Raw genomic sequence first — 16,581 nt, forward strand, 5'->3', positions numbered from 1 at the left:
AGCATCCTTCAACCCAACATGCCAGCTGTTCTTATAAACAAGCTTCCTAGAATCCAGACACTGGTGTAGGCAGCACTCACGGCTACTTCCATGCTGCTGTGGAAAAGCTGCATGCCTAGGACAGAAATCTCAGTGGCCTACTGTATCATTCGGTCTTTTAAATACACACTGTGCCAACTCCCAGTATTAGCATCCAAAGAAATACAAATATACAGAGAGCAGAAGCTCAGAGAAAACCCCAGGGCTCCCCCACGATCTTGGTGAGCATCGAGTTCTCTCCCACTTTCCACACCCACTCTAACTCAAGGCTCAATCTGATCCTTTCACACCCAGCTTAAAACTCTCACTTCCCACCTGACATCCGGTGAAAAAATCTTCCAGAGAGACAAGACTTCCTCCTGGGTGCTATCCCTGCCTCCCATTCCCAACCGAAAAGCCCTCCTCTGTTCTTTTCTCTATAGGGTTGCCATCCTTTTCTGCTTGCACATTTATCTACTTATGTGTCTTCCCTGGAACCCACAGTGAAGGAGAGCACATAGACTCAGTGCCCACTCACTGGACCACACGACCTCATTTCCCTTTGTGAAGAGAAGGGATGGGTTGATGTGGCCCACTGATACTATCCAAATTCTCAAGGACCCAGTTCGTGGACTACCCAGCAAGGACTTGCTGACTAAAAGGATAAATTTGCAGACCACAAATAATAAGAATGAGCAAGTTAGAGGACAGGGTTGGAGGAGTTTGCTGGCAGTGAGAAATCCCCAGACTTCCACAATGGTGCCATAATATTAACTAAAAATCTAAATAAAGCACCCTGGTTCCCTTCAGCATGAAAGCAAAGAGTCCATTCACCTCCAAAGAGCTGGGAGCATTTTACTCTCTCTTAACAGAACTACAGTTGGATTATAAGAATTGGTTTCTTCATGATATTCAAAATAAAAAGCTAATATGCTAAAGGGTTCAAATATTCCCCTCTAATTTAAAAAAGAAAGAAAATTACACTTTGTGCTCAAGATTATAAGCAGCATAAGGAACTTAGATTCTCTCTGTGTTTAAACTGAAGTCATTATGAAAATTCCATTTATCCAAGAACAAACTCACTTCACCAACAACAATGGATAGATGAGGTAAATATCAGCATGCTGTCTCAAATTGCATATTTGGTAAAAACACTACAAGTGTTTATTGAATCATTTGAAGCTTAAAAAAAAAAAAGAAAGAAATGTCAAGTGGAAAGCTTGGGTTACACGACTCTCTGTGAAGGCGTCCACGGTCTCATCCTGGTGGCCTAGAAACACACCTATAATGTGTCACCTGCATTTTACAGCACAGAGATGGGCCTGACTGAAGACAAGAAGCACCCAGATGTGTGAACACACGTCAGAACGTTGACATCTACTTGTTCTTCAGCAATTCTCCTTCCGTGACCTCATCCTTCAAACAAACAAGAGATCCCTTGTAGTTCAAGGGTTACAACAGGTTCATGTCATTCACATTGTTGTCTGTCTCTCTTTGTGTGTGTGTGTGTGTGTTTGTGTGTTTGTGTGTGTGGTGTCTGTCTGTCTCTCTCTCTGTTTGTGTGTGAGTGTGTGTATGTGTGTGTGTAAGCATGTGCATGTGTGTTTGTGTGTTTGTGTGTGTGTGGTGAACATCTGTGTCCAGGTGAACATGCCCATGGGGAGGCAGAAGGAGGTTGAAGAGTGTCCTGTTCCTTTGCCCTCGACTTTCTTGCCTTAAGACAAGGTTCTCTCATTGAACCTGAAACTTCCTATTTCATCTAGGTTGGCAGCCAGTAAGTCCCAGCAATCCTCCTGTCTCTAGCCTCCACAATGCTGGGGTTACAGGTGCACATAGGCCACATCCAGGTTTTGACATGAGTGATAAGGATTCAAACTCAGGTCTTCATGCTTGCACAGCCAGCATCTTACCCACTGAGCCATCACCCCTGCCCCAGATTTATGTCACTTTCATTCCCTCTCAAGTTCTAATAACACTTCAATGTGAAACAAGCAAACTCAACACAGAGATAGACCTGCTTTTCCTTATTAAGAAGCAAGAAAATTGTTCTGGAGTTTGATGTTTTTTTTTCAATGTTGTATATATATAATTTTTTAAATAAAAAACCTAGTTACTGTAGAGATTGCAAGGTAATCAAGTTTCTCTATGAGGATGACTATGAAATATGCTAACAGATGACAAAGGGGAACAGTCATGGAGAACTGGGCAATCCTTAGAATTGTTGACCACTTTATCTGGGGCATCATTTTTAATTTATCATATTAAAACACTGTATGGCTAGAATTCCCCAGATTGGAAGCAAGGTCGGGGGGAGGGCATGCATAAAAAGGAACACTTCAGGAATAAAATTTCCACAAACCACAGACAGACAGAATATTTCCAGTTATGTTATATAAACTTAGTTGGCTCTCTTATTTCCTACTGCCCTCTCTGATGAGGAAAAAAGGAAAGCAAAAAGGAAGAAGGGAAGGAGGGAGAGAAGGATAGAGAAAGAGAGGGGGATAGAGGGAAGGATGAAGGGAAGGAAGAGCCAAAGCAAAAGAAACAGCAACTATTTTCTTTTGCTATAGAGAATGCCAAAGCCAGAATGTGCTGACTGGAGGAACAGAATGAAGCAAGCTCAGGGGACACTGGAGAGGAAAAAAACAGGGTAGATTTTGCCCAGGAGCTGTTTTCTCTGGAACCTGCAATGCAGGAGACAGTATGCATACAGCATTCAGTCATTTGAACACAGAACCGTCTCCCTCCATCACAGTAGCTATCTCTCTGCCCTGTGCTTACTGAGAGGTGTCAATAGGGTAATAAATGAAGTATTATTACATAGACGACATAGGAGAAGATGGAAGGAAGTTGCTTCATGCTGACTGGGCATGTCTGGAAGAGCATATAAACCCAGGCAAAAGCCACTTTTCCTGCCAATGCAGCAACTGAGGCTTCTGAGTATAAGGAAAGCCTATCTGAGCCTAGACTGTACCACAAAGACCCTGCTCTTTCGGGTATTAGCTGGATGTGATGCCATGATAGTAAGAAACACAGACTTGGTCTCTCTCTCCATGGTTCCTGTCACCTCAAAGTAGGTGTTTTTAGGACATTCTGTATGTTAAATGAGATGACCGAGGCTGAGGTCTCTGAGATAGCTCCACCAAGATGGAGTCTCATGGTCAGAAAACATAAGGCTTTTAGAGACAGCTTGCCATTCCAGCTCCACCCAATCTCTGGGATGGGGAGAGGGGCTGAACGTTAAGTTACTCCCCAATGGCTAATGATGTAGTCAATCATGCCTACATAACGAGTCCTCCATAAAACCCCAAAAGGACAAGGCTCAGAGAGCTCACAGCTAACTGACCAGGTGCAAATATCTGGAGGGTAGTGTGTCCACAGCGGTGAGTTCACAGTGCCTCCTACATGGCTGTCCTATGCATGCGTTCTTCTGTATCCCTTATAATCTTTCTCTAGAAACTAGTGCTATTCAGAAAGTATTTTCCCTGAGATATGCGAGTCCATGCTCACAAGTTAACTGAACCCTAGAGGGCCATGGAAACTCTGATTTGTGTTCAACATGAAGCACAGATTACAAGCTGGGTTTTTGCTATTGATGTTTGAAGTCAGGATGAGTCTTACGGAAGCATGCCTTCCAACCTGAAGCATCAAATACTACCTCCAAGCAAACAGGGGTCAGAAGTGAATTGAGGCTATCTTGTTAGTGTCAGCTGGACAATCCTGTTTCTAGTCTGAGAGTAGGCAAATCACTTTAAATTTCTCCAATCCTTCTATCCTGGAAGTGGCTCAATCCTCCGAGCCTCTACCTCTTCACTTGTAAACTGGACACAGCAATAATAACCACTGTTCAAAGTTGTTTGGATAATTAATGGTTCACACGAAAAGAGCACAGAGAACATTGCCGAGTTAATGTTAGTTTGGGAAGTTATCACCCTGCCAATTTATTATTTTACTATACTTTAAGTTCATTTCCTTGAGATTAGACAATCTTTTTAAAAAAAATTTCAATTATATCTCAAATATATGACTCCTGAGATACATAACAAAAATTTGAGATTTTTTTCCTTTTATTTTATTTGTGTTTTATTTGTTGTGCTGGAATTAAATCATGGCTGTGTATGTGCTAGGCAGGTTACATTTCCAGCCCCTAAATTCTAGATTTTTCAAATTCTAGATTTTAACAGAATGCCACACACCTGTAGTTCTAGCACTCAGGGGACAGAGGCAGGAGGGACATCACAAGTTCAAGGCGTACTTGGTCTATCTGCATAGTGAGTTCAAGACCAGCTTGATGTACATAATGAGTTCAAAGCCAGCTTGATATACTTAGTGAGTTCAAGGCCAACCTGGTATACAGAGTGTATTCAAGTTCAGGCAGGGATCCACAGCGTAACCAGATCAAAACAAAGGAAACAAAAACGGGCAGCTAGGTGCGTGTCTATGTATGTGGTGGTAGATGCCTACTTGCATGGTAGTTCACACCTATGACCCCGGAAGTTAGGGTGTAAAGGCAGGAGGATCACAAATTCAAGGTCAGCTTTGGCTCAGGTCAGACACTGAGCTCCTATTCGGGCTGATTTGCATAGGGAGATTCTTTCTCAAAAACCAAAAATGTGCTTATTTATTTTACTTAATTTAATAAAAGGTTATAATCACAAGACATACTTCTCTGGGCACAGAACATACCATAGTGGTTTGCTTTTAAAGCATATGTCAAGAGAAAGACGAGAAAAACAAACAAAGGCTATTTTTCTAAATATATTTAAACAAACAAACAAAAAAAGCCAATTCTTGAGGCTCTGGGGTTGATGGTCAACTTAGAGTGCTTACACAAAACCCTGAGTTCCACCACCAGCACACTGTCATCCCGGCACTCCACACGGAGGCGCTTCAAGGTCAGCCTTCGGTCAGCCTAGACAACCGAGATTCTATCTCAGAGTAAGTTAGTTAATTAATTAAAATGAAATAAATCTTGGTTTACAACAAATTAAAAAACACAAAAGAGAAATAATTTACAATTAATAAGCTCACTTTAGATGCCCAGAGCACAGTTAAGTAAGGGTTGTTCAGAGTAATTTTCCCCAGTTGGGTCTCACACACCGCGCACACACAATACAAACAGATAAATGAATAGAATGTAGAAGATCCTATTGAATAGAATGTAAAACAATGTCACATATAGCTAATAAGAACTTATAACCAGAAAAGATAAATAGAATTAATAAAAATAAGGTTCCCATAACGTCTACTTAATGGTAAGACACAAGTCATTAAAAGGCAAGCATCACGCTTGTGTCCCTAGAAATGCCAAAAAACGTCACTGAGACAGCCAAAGGTCCTTACATATCTGAATTGAAGAGTGTAAGTAATCTGCAATGATAAAATCCTGGGCTGGCAGGTTCATGGGCTAGAAAGCACATTCATAGGTGGCTGGTGGCATTCTGAATTGATTGTCTTCCTAAAAACAATCTGGCAATCTTCAGCGAGGGCCATAAAACCACTCATTCGCTTCCTCTGACCTGGCAATGCCACTTTGGGGAATGCACCCCAGGGGAAGCAACCTGACAGGGGGCAGAGCTATGGAGAATAGGGAGATGTCTGTGCCGCCGAATGCTGGGCAGGAAGGAAGGCACCTCTAACACCTGGTGACGGTCGCGATGGCTCAGCACACTTGGAAACTGCAGAGCGTCAGCTGTTTTTTTTAAATGGCAAGATAAAGACCTGGGCCCGTGGACACGTCACAGACGCCACGAACTTTCTCAATAAACATCCGAGCCTCAGCCCGCCCCTCCCCCGGCCTGTCCTTCCCATCAACAGACTTCGATTTAGGAACCCAGGACACCACCTGCACCCTTCCATCTCACCACCGGTAAATTCCCGAAAATCCTGACGCTGTCATCTTCACTGACACGACCCCAGGACCGTGATCTCCACCCCGTGAAAACATCTGGCCTCCTGCTTCCAGGATTCCTTTCTCTAACCCAGACCAGGCTTCCAGAGCGACCTGAGAGCTGGGAGTGGAACTCAGTGATAGAATATTGTTCAGCATGTTCAAGGCCCGTCCCATCATCAACATGAGAAAACGGGGTTTGATTTGAGTTGTTTTTTTTTTCTTATTGTCCGTGGCCTGATGCCCACACGGACTGGACTCAACAAAGGGAGGTGGGAGACGGTGAGAAAGTTGGATAAGAAAGGGGTTGGATCTGGAAGGAGCCTGGGAGGAGTGATAAGAACCAAAACACACTAAATGAAATTCTTAAATTAATTAATTAAAACTTTTTTTTGTTTGTTTGCTTGTTTGTTTTAATATTTGCAGGTGGAAGAGATGCCCAGTGGTTAAGAGCACTTTGCAGAGGACTGGAATTTGGTTCCCAGCACCCAGTCTCAAAACTGCCACTAACTTGAGTTCCTGGGGATACGACACCCTTTTCTGGCCTCTGAGGTCACCTGCACACAAGTGCATATCACAAACACAACACATCCACACATACACACAAATAAACAAATATATGTGGCTTTAAAAAAAAAAAAATCTTTCAGGCCATGTTGTTTCACGGCCTGCACTGAGTGATACCGTCACACCTTCAAGGGCCCCACATGAAACTCTGCTGCTCCCTTTTCCCACCAAGCTTCTGTTTCACAGAGCCCCAGCCATGGTGGCCAGAGGTCACAGGACACAGACTCCGCCTTATACTTGGGCTTTTCCACAGTGTTCCCTTCCACGGAGATTCTTTCCCTTCTGCTTGATGATGATCACCATAAAACATCCCCCTTTCTATGACCTGAAAGGGGAGACCAGAGAAAGTGTTTCCCTTCTACACACCCACGATCTAATCACGCCTGTAACCCAATCAGATGTTCCTTACATTTTAGTAAACTGATGAAAACCTCTGTAAGGGAAATAAAAATAAGTACAGAAAGAAAAGTGGACCATAAATAATCTTGACCACACTAGTTAGACTGTTCTCCAAACTTTTGTCACCTTTGCCTGCGAGTTTTCTTGCCTCTTCCTCTCCCATTCCTTGCAGAGCAGAGCCAGCATGTCTATACTGAAATTAGACCGTGGTCTTGTCACAAAGGTTTTTGAGAGACAAGATTCCAATCTTTCCCAGGACTAGTAATCAAGTAATTTCCTCCCAGCTTTTGTCTTCCTCTGGTCTAATAAGGCTACAGTCTACAAACAGATACAGTTAAAGCTCGTTTAATCAGTACAGCTCCCAACCCTCCTCAGAGTCAATGCTTCGTACAGTAGATGAGGATCAATAAAGAGACCCACAACTGGTCAGTGGACAGAGAATAGGAGACTGTGCCATGCTCAGCTCTAGATGGGACCTCCGAGTCACACCCCCACCCCACAGGCTTCAGCATATCACAGAAGAGGGAAGGAGAAAAACTGTAAGATCCAGAAGGATTCGTATGACCATAGTGAAACAGTATTTGCTAGAAATGTCGGGCCGCTCCACACTTGAACTCACAGTGGTTGAGACAGCACGCATAAGATCTGTGCAAGACCAAGCCAGCCAAAAGCTCACATGGATGAGAGAGGGAGCCATAAAGTCTTGCCCTTAGATGAGGAGCCATGGGGAATTGATGGCTGTTTGGGGAGGGAGATTCCATTTTCTTCAGGGCTGGGGCTCCGGGCAGGCTGTCCATCCCCAGGTAGACGGTCCTCCACTCATGCACATACAGGTAGCATGGACTCAGTGGGTTCAGAAAAAGAACACATAAAGTCGGAAGGGTGAAGTGATGGAGGTGTTGGGAGAAGTTGGAAGGGGAGTGGAGGGCTGCAGATTTGATGGAAACATATCATGTGCATGTATGAAGCTCTCATTTTTTTTTTCTAACAGCTTGCTTATGAAGGTGCTTCCAGTAACTGTGGCAACCTACATGTCACTTTCAGAGTGTGGGTGAGACACTCAAATCCTGGAGTTAAATCCACTTCCCAAAGAACTGAAATAAAAGTGAACAAATACTAGCTACAGCCGATACATGCTGTTAACTTATCCTCTGCAAACAATCAGGCTGGCAGCAAAGAAAGACCCTAACTGGGTCTCAGGTGCTCAGAATAAGTGAGCAGAAACTACACGGCAAAGCAGAACCATCACTGCACTGTTACTCACTAAGCAAATATTTTTCAAAGTGACCCAGGCTGCAGGAGAGCTACACGCCCATTCCCTATTTATAACATTTCAATTTGTAGGAGTGTCTTTCCATCTCAACCGTGGTACCACGGCCCGTCAGAGTCACACCATAGGAAAATGCTCGCCCGTGTCCCCACATCCTCCCCTCTCAACTCCAACACACCATGCTCTTACCAGTTTTGGCAAAGCATCCCGGCACCACCACGAAATCCAGAAAACAAAAAGAGCATGCTCTTTAGAGGAAACGAATGTATGGGGAACTGAAGTGACCCATCCTGTACCCATGACTTGGCAGAAAGAGCTAAGTGACCTCTGCCGACCTAGATTTCATTTCCTCTCTCTAGAACCTAACAATTGGTGAAAGAGTAAAAAAAAAAAAAAAAAAAAATCTATCCAACTGCATTCTGGAATCTGTAAAATGGGGGTAAGGCTATGACCTCTGGGATGTCACAGAAGTATGGTGTAATGCTTTATAGATGATATTTAATGCAGTGGTTAAGTACTCAATAAATGAGGACCATTTACATAATATATAAATTAATACATATACTTTATGTAACACTTGATATATTATATAACTGAAATAATATCCCGATATGAAGGTTACCAGCCATTTGCTTGGCCCTCCTCCGAAGACTGGTAGGGCTGGAGCTCTGCTGATTTCACAGCTGCTCTCTCCTGAGTCCAGGGCACACGGACAGCCTCTATGTTCTCTTTTAAATCCAGTAAGCAAGTGTTCCTTTTCCCCTGCCAAACAGAATTTGCAAATGGTGCCAAGGTACAGAGCCACCACATGGTTCTGGTTGCAGAAGAACAAATGGAAAAGTAAATATATATAAATAAATACATATATATGTATATATATCACATTTATGATAATTAGCCTTGCTCTAACTGGGATAGCCATGTGCTTCTCCATTCTTTTAATTTGTTTCACTCCAAAGAAGTGTCATGCATCGTGTTCAAATATTCTGAAGAGAACATGAAAGCACATGGTGTGACAGCATCCTGCCATCTCACCCAGGTCCTGCTGCCCCCTATGCCTTCCCGGGCCCGACTTCAGCACGACGATGACTGCGAGTCTGCCATCAGCAAAGGCCAGACCCACACTTCTGGACCTCTGCCAGCTTCCTCCAGGTTAATAAACACTGCCCAACCAGGTGGCAGCATTCAAGCCAACTTAAGATCCTGTTGACTTTTAGGTATTTGACAAATATAAACACCGAGGAAAGCCAGTGTTTATTCACGATCTCACCCCTATTCCTAAAGAACACAAGCTTGGCGGCCCCTGATGCAGTAAGCAACAAAGTCCAGTTTTCAAAATTGCTTGAAAACTGGGACCAAGCTGCTCCTATTGATGGCTTCAGTTGTCATTTTGGTCCATCAAATATAGCCAAATGTCATGGTCCAAAGAGATTTGACTCCAAATGACCACTGGATACCCACCAAAGCTCTGAGATAATCTGGGCTCCTCTTGTCACAGAGGAGAAGTACTTCAGTTTGCCAAGAAGTTGCTGGTGGTGACCTGGCCTCACCGCAGTTTGCCAGGCCTGTGTGGGGGAAGGAGGCCAGCAGACCATTAGCGCTTTCTGGAAAATAGGCAGAGCTGTTTATGTAAGGAGTCACTCGATTCATCCCAGCCCGTGAATAGTCTGATGATGTGTCTCACCATTTCCCGTCACCAAAAGAAAAGAAAAAAATAATAATAGTTTACATGCTGGCTGAGGAAGCCGAAAACCAACTTGCAACTTCTCTACCAAGCTTTCCAAGAGGCTTTGCCTCTCCTCGAAATGGAGTCAAGTGCAAAGTCAAGGTGTGTTGTCTCCAAATTCCAACCTCCAACAGAGAGGAGACGCCAGCTTCTCACCAGACCCAGCCCAAAAGCCAAACCTAGTCCTAACCATTAGGGAAGGCAGTAGCCTGCAAACTACCCCTCCAAAAAAAAAAAAAAAAAAGTGGCATTAATGATGCTTGTTCTATCTAACTTGATAGACATTGTCCAAATGGATCAGGGAGGCAGTTGGTGGATCTGTGCCCACGAAGATGCAAAGGGTTTTTGGTTTTGTTTTCTTTTTGAGACAGGGCCTCTTTAGCTGTCCTGGAACTCACTTTGTAGACCAGCTGGCCTTGAACTCACAGAGATCCGACTATCTCTGACTCTGAAGTGCTGGGATTAAAGGTGTGTGCCACCACCACCTTTTTTTGGTAGATTTAGCTCAATTGCTTAATTGTGCTAAAGGCTCTATCTGTCTGCCTATCTGTTTGGACAGGATCTGAGAGAGAGCCTTTAGTCTAAATGAGAAAGCCTGATCCTTATTCTACAGTCTGATTTTAGGATAACTCCTGGAGTAAAATCAGGAACTGTTCAATCCAGTACAAGATCTGCTATTCCTCCTCACTACCAATTTCCCATAAGTCAATTTCCTTACTGAGATGGAGAGACCAAGATTGCAAAGTTTCCCAAAATAGACATGTTTTCCTTTTCTGCCTTTCATATTTTAAAGATTTCATATTTTAAAGATGTGAACATCACATTCGTGTATGTCTCGGGGCCTAGCATGCTCATCCATTGATCCAACTGGAGTGACACTCAATCAGTTCTATTGACCATGGCCACGTTTGTTTTATGAGCCATTGAAACTAGGTTCATGTCAAAGTTCTAGTCCCACATCATCACTGGGCTTCCACTGCTAGGAGGACGCCTCACGCAGGAGTGCACCGGGTAGATCTGGCAACATGGGAAAACAGTCACTTCCTCAGCGTAGGCTGATGGTTCTCTCAGCCAAGCTGCGTGGAGTGTTCGATCGGCAGTGTTAGGTTCCTTTCCAGCCTCCACAGTCTAAGACGCTACAGTGCTACAGTTAAACGCCCTCTGCGCATAGCTCCAGCTCTGACTTAATGTTCTGCTTGGGCTTGTCGCCGAGAGCCCAGCAGATGACCTCTCACACACACCTGCCTAGGCAGATAGCCACTTATTGTGAGAGATGGAAGTCAGAAGGTAGAACTCAGTAGCGGTGGCCAACTGTGGACACTCTCTAGGCAGAAAGATGGTCTGATGACGTGTCTCACCATTTCCCACTACCAAAAGAAAATTAATCAGTAAGGTTATTTTTTTTTCTCTTGGTGACCAGAAATGGTGAGATGTCAACTGCCCAGCAAAAGGACGGATGGACAAGCTACTAAGTAAATAAATGGTCCTGTGCCTGAAATTCCTTTTCTCCCTTCCATTTCCTCCCTCCGAACCTTCTCCCCCTTACCAACCTTGCACTTTCTCAAATTCATGGCCTCTTTTTCAATTGCTGTTACATAGATCACACACACATGTGTGCAATACATATGTATATGTAGTATACATATGTATGAATATTGTGTGACTACATATTACACCACACACACACATACACTCCTTAGTTGCCCACAATTCTAATTTTTTGTCTAGGGTTGGAGTCTCGTGAGGTCGTCCCCTTCCACGTTTGCGTGTCTTCTGGTACAGTTCCTGTTCAAGTCCTGTTTAGGCAGCCATGTTGTTGAGACTACTTGGGTGAAGCATTCCTGACATTTCTAGGAGACATAGTATCAGGGCAGGCTTCTGTTCCTCTGGCTTTAAGCCTCTTTCCACTCCCTTTTCTGCTGTGTTCCCTGCGCCTTTAATACAGGAATTCTTAGTCCATGAATAAGAGTAGTTTGCCAAGCTTCAGACCCAATGTCTTTATCAAGGAGGTCTCTTTTCTCCCCTGACTGGCACTAGCAATCCATTCGGTCCATCACTACAGTCAAAACAAAGATCCTTAAAGGCAAGAGGCACCTCTGACCGCATTGAGCATTGTCTTGTGCAAGTCCTTCTGGGACAGTCCCTAGACTACCACAAATCTTAATGCCTCATTTACAGAATTTTAGCCTGCAACATGTATGCTGTCTTTCAGTTCGTGTGTAACTTCCAAACACGACATAGTCACCTCGACTCAACAACAGAAGTTCAGACAACCAGAAGGACACATCCCAACGGTCTTGTATAGTTCTCACTTACGTTCTGCCACCAACCAAGCCGCCATCTCGGCTTTCTTCTGGTGACCCTTCTCTGCCCTTACGCTCTATCATCGAGCAATTTGAAGTTGTGAGACACGCGGTGTGGTACATGGGTGGGGGGGGAGTAGGAGCCAAAAGGAGCTCTAGTCCAGAGCCACCATGCACATGTGGTGTGACCTACAACAGACCAGGAAAATTCCTGGAGACCACTTTCTCATCCGTAGAACGGAGGCAACCCCTGTTTTTCAGGGATGGTGGGAATGAGTGAGATACTGTAGAAAAAGTACCTTGCTGCTCTCTCAACAAGTCCATATGGTTGCCCTACAAACATACCATCTTATATGTCAGACAATATATACCTATGCCAGAGCCTATACTGAGCTTTCATGTAGCTAGCATGTCATGATAAAAAAAAGACTGCTTTGAAAAAAACAGGAGACAGGCAATTGAGAGCCATCGAGACTGGCATCCTTATTTTCTTTATCTAACCGTGCTATATACATACAGCAGTGATCTCCCTATATCCCCCACTAGTCTTCCAAGTACCTCACAGCGTGTTTACCTGAGCTGTCCCACCTGGTGTCTGCCATGGATGCAACCAAGATCACCAATGGGGCAAACCCTCCTGAGAGCAACGTCACCCCATCACTGTAGTACACACTAGCACAGCCTGTCCGGGTGACCGGAGCATGCAAAGTGGGGATGAAGAGGTTGTCGCACAGTTCACAATGGTGCCCAGGACCCCTCCGTCACGCTCTGGGATGATCGGGTCACCCTTCTCCTAGTCCATCAATTTAAGTAAAGCCTCTCTCTCTCTCTGCTATAGTTACCATAAGATCAAGGGAGCTTGAGTTTGTTCCTAAAACCCCTTAGTAAATGCCATTTAACTGTCAAATTTACATTGTCAGGTCAGCAGTTGCAAATCTGGTGTGCAACTTGTGGGTAAATTGGGTTTGATAATTTAATAAAGGGAGCTGGGCCCTTTCTTTGGTTAGTTAAAGCATATATTCTTGTTGTACTGAGAACTTCAAGTACCTATTTCACGCTAAAAGGTAAATATATATATATGAAGTACTACACATTGAGCAGTAACTTTATACTGAATGTCAGCGGACTAATCTACAAGGATTGTATTTGGGTGGGGCAGGGGCTCAGACAAAGCGTGCTGATCAGAGTAGCCACTTTCAGGCCTTCCGGGGATCTAACTCCTGTCATTAGGATCACTGATCCCAGAAAGTCTCTAATTTAAGACACTCAATTCAAGTTCACTGCCCCCAAGAACTCCCTGACTGCTGACTATCCACGCTTGTTTAAAGAGTACAAACTTGGACTTTGCTGTTATTATAAAAGGACAGAAAAGAGTCTCCCAAGGGATATTGAGATTTGCCTCATTATAAATGCTAACAACAAACTTTCTTTAGTCCCTCCCTGTCTTCCTCATAAACAGACACAGAGAGAGAGACAGAGAGAGAGAGAAAACACCAGAGTGTCTGTAGAATGAATTCCCAGGCCATAGCAACTGCATTGCCTTGAGATGGAGGCAGTAGATCTTGGCTGGTCAGGCAGAAAGCCCTTTAGGAGAAGGAGACAAGAGGCCTGCCTTCCCTTACACAGCCCAACCATGAAAACAGACTCTTTTTTGTTTTTGTTTGGTTTTTAGTTAACAATCTTCATCCTCCCTGCAGGAATAAAAGACATGGCTGGTTTATGGCGGCTCAAGGGTTTGAATTCAGATTTTCTTCCACCTAATTCCCCACTTGGCCCCGATTACTGGAAATAAAGGGACAGGATGAAGGAAGTTTGGATAAGGGATGATGTCAGGCTTTGATCGGATAAAGTGATGGAGGACTGCGCTCGGGGCACGCCCCAGATTTGGGTGCTGAGGGAGCCTGCATCATCTTGAGTGGTGACATGTATAAACACAGAAAAGGAGAAATAAAAGGATGGAAAATATTAATCCTCCTTTATGTAGCTCTTTCCCCTCCCCCTCTATTGAGAGCCAGAGCGCCGGTTGGCTCCGAGCCGGTGCTTTGGAGGCGCCTGAGAAAGGGTCTCTGGGTCCTTTTTTCCCCCCACTCTTCTTCGTCGTCTTCTTTTGACGTGCAGAAATCAGGACCCATCCGAGCCAAGAGGGAGGAGAGAAACAAGGAGGCTGAAGCAAGGGGTGGCCTGGCCCCCTACTCCGGAATGCCCCGTGCGCGGAAGCATGCAGCGGTCCGGGGCGCACCGGTCCCGCTGCCTCCACTGCGGTAGCATCCGGACATGACATTGCAGCAGCGACAAAGCAGCGGCCACGACCGGCTGCTGGCAACTGACAGGACTGCTGGGACTTCGCACCACGCCGAGGGGCTGGCGGCGGATGATATCGGGGTGAGGCTAGGTGTTGGGGTGCGAGGTAGGCCGAGTCCGGGGGCAAAAGCCCTGAAATGCGCAGGACGCCGGGGCGGCCACCTCTCGCACCTCCTCCAAGCAGCCAGATTGTAAGAAAAACAAATCTCTAGCACTCCTCGGACTTAGCTCATCTCCCAGAAGAAATTATCTAGTAGAAGCCCTCCTCGGTGTGGCTATTTATTGCCTCGTAAGCGATCCTTCCAAGCTAGCTGCTTCCACCGCGCGCCGCCGGCACTCCGGGCCCGAGGACCCGCCCCGCTCCCGGACATAGGCTCGAACGCAGCCGCCACCCCACCGTCCCTTCCGACCGCTCACCAGGAGAAGGCAGCCGGCGAACATAGTGGCTCCGACTTGGCCGGCGACGCGGCTGCAAGAGGCGAGGGTGGTGATGCTGCTTGCCGAGGTCCCCATGGCCGAGCCTGGGGCTCGCAGGGGCGCCCGGAGCGCGCGGCCCCACGGCTGCTGGAATCGGTGGCTGTTTCTGCCCAGCGCCGCATCCACCGCCGCCTCCGGGGCGGTGAGCCCATCTACCTCCAGCAGCCCATGTGCACTGCAGCAGCCGGGCGGCCAGGCGGAAGAGGCAGGCAGCAGGGGAGGCTCGGGAAGGCGCTCAGCACCTGCCCAGGGGCGCTGGCGCCCGGGCGCGGAGAAGCTGGCGCGCTCGCAGCCCGCGCCTCCCGGTGCTCTCCAGCGACAGCGGCTGCGGAGAACCAGGGAGCAGGGCCGGCCGCGACAGTGCAAAGGAGCGACTTCCCATAGCGAAGCCTCCAGCCTCTAACAACTACTCGCCTCCTCCGCTGCTCAAACCGGCCGGCGAGGGACTGAGACGGGTAGCCACTCAGCTCGGGGACACACGTGGTGGCGCCGAAGGGGCGGAGAACCGACCCTTTGTGATGTCATCCGGGAGGAGGCCGGGCTCTTTGTGCAGATGAAGAGAGCGCAAGGCCTTCCAGAAACCGAGGGGAAGGAGAGGGTGCCCCTTGGCGTTAGCTGGAGGAATTGCGATTGCTTCTCAGCCTGTGTACAGGAAGTCCTGTACACATCCCACACCCCGACCTAACTTTTATTTATTATTTATTTTTTTGTGAAATTATTACAATTATATTATATTAAGGCAGAGACTATTTTTTTTTCTAGCATAAGTATTAACAAGCCAATTTGACCTGAGCATGATGGCGGTCGCCTGCATTTTCATTGCTAGGAAAGCTGAGGTAGGATTTGGAGGTGGAGGAAAGTCTGAGCTACACAGAGACTTCCTGTCTCATGAATATGTACATACATACACACATGCATGCATACATACATGCATGACTGAAGGAATGCATGAATGACCCGAGCATAATGGCGCCATTGAGTACTCCGTAGGCTAAGACATGAAGCCTGCATTACAGAGCAAACCCCTGTCTCAAAAATTAATTAATTTAGCAAGCAAAAACAAAACAAACAAACAAACAAAAACAACCATGGTGCTTATATCAACCAAAGAGACTTGTGTGTTTTGGTGTGTTCCGGGGTCTCACATTGGATCCGAAGGAAAAAGCGATTAGCTCTCAGCATTTATCCATGGCTCGCTGAGCTTTCTGGCTGCAGACACAGTGTGACCGACTGTGTCTGCCTTCCCCTCCCTTCCTTTCCCCTCCCCTCCCCTCCCCTCCCTTCCCCTCCCCTCCCCTTCCCTCCCCTCCCACAACAGCTGTGCTCCCTGAAACTGTAAGCCAAAATAAACTTCTGCTCTTGCAAGTTGCTCTTGTTGGGTGTTTGATCTCAGCAGTGAAAAACTAGCACAGAGAGACAACACTAAGGCCTGAAAGGAATCTGCTATGGTAGGGGGTCCCATTTCCTTACTTGGAGATTAGTACGATGAGTGTTGGCTCTTTTTCTTAGCATTCTTTGGAAGAAAGAAAGGTACTTAAGAATTAATATAAGGAGTAATTCCAATCTCATCTTTCAAAAAAGGATTGACCATTAAACCCTGAAGGGAAAATTCTCTAGTAAAATTCAAAAC

At 45.8% G+C, this 16,581-nt stretch overlaps 1 protein-coding gene across 1 annotated transcript in view; it reads right to left on the reverse strand.

Annotated features, from left to right (window-relative positions):
• Tnfrsf21 (TNF receptor superfamily member 21) overlaps positions 1-15,438 on the reverse strand; it is a 73,148-nt gene extending 57,710 nt beyond the window's left edge. Inside the window, exon 1 of the mRNA XM_021650414.2 lies at positions 14,892-15,438. Coding sequence (XP_021506089.1) covers positions 14,892-14,987 — 96 coding nt within the window. The 5' untranslated portion in view covers positions 14,988-15,438. The remainder of the gene's footprint in view (positions 1-14,891) is intronic.
• Positions 15,439-16,581: the final 1,143 nt, after the last annotated feature.

This window comes from Meriones unguiculatus, chromosome 16 (genome assembly GCF_030254825.1).
Source record: "Meriones unguiculatus strain TT.TT164.6M chromosome 16, Bangor_MerUng_6.1, whole genome shotgun sequence".
Lineage (NCBI taxonomy): Eukaryota > Metazoa > Chordata > Mammalia > Rodentia > Muridae > Meriones > Meriones unguiculatus.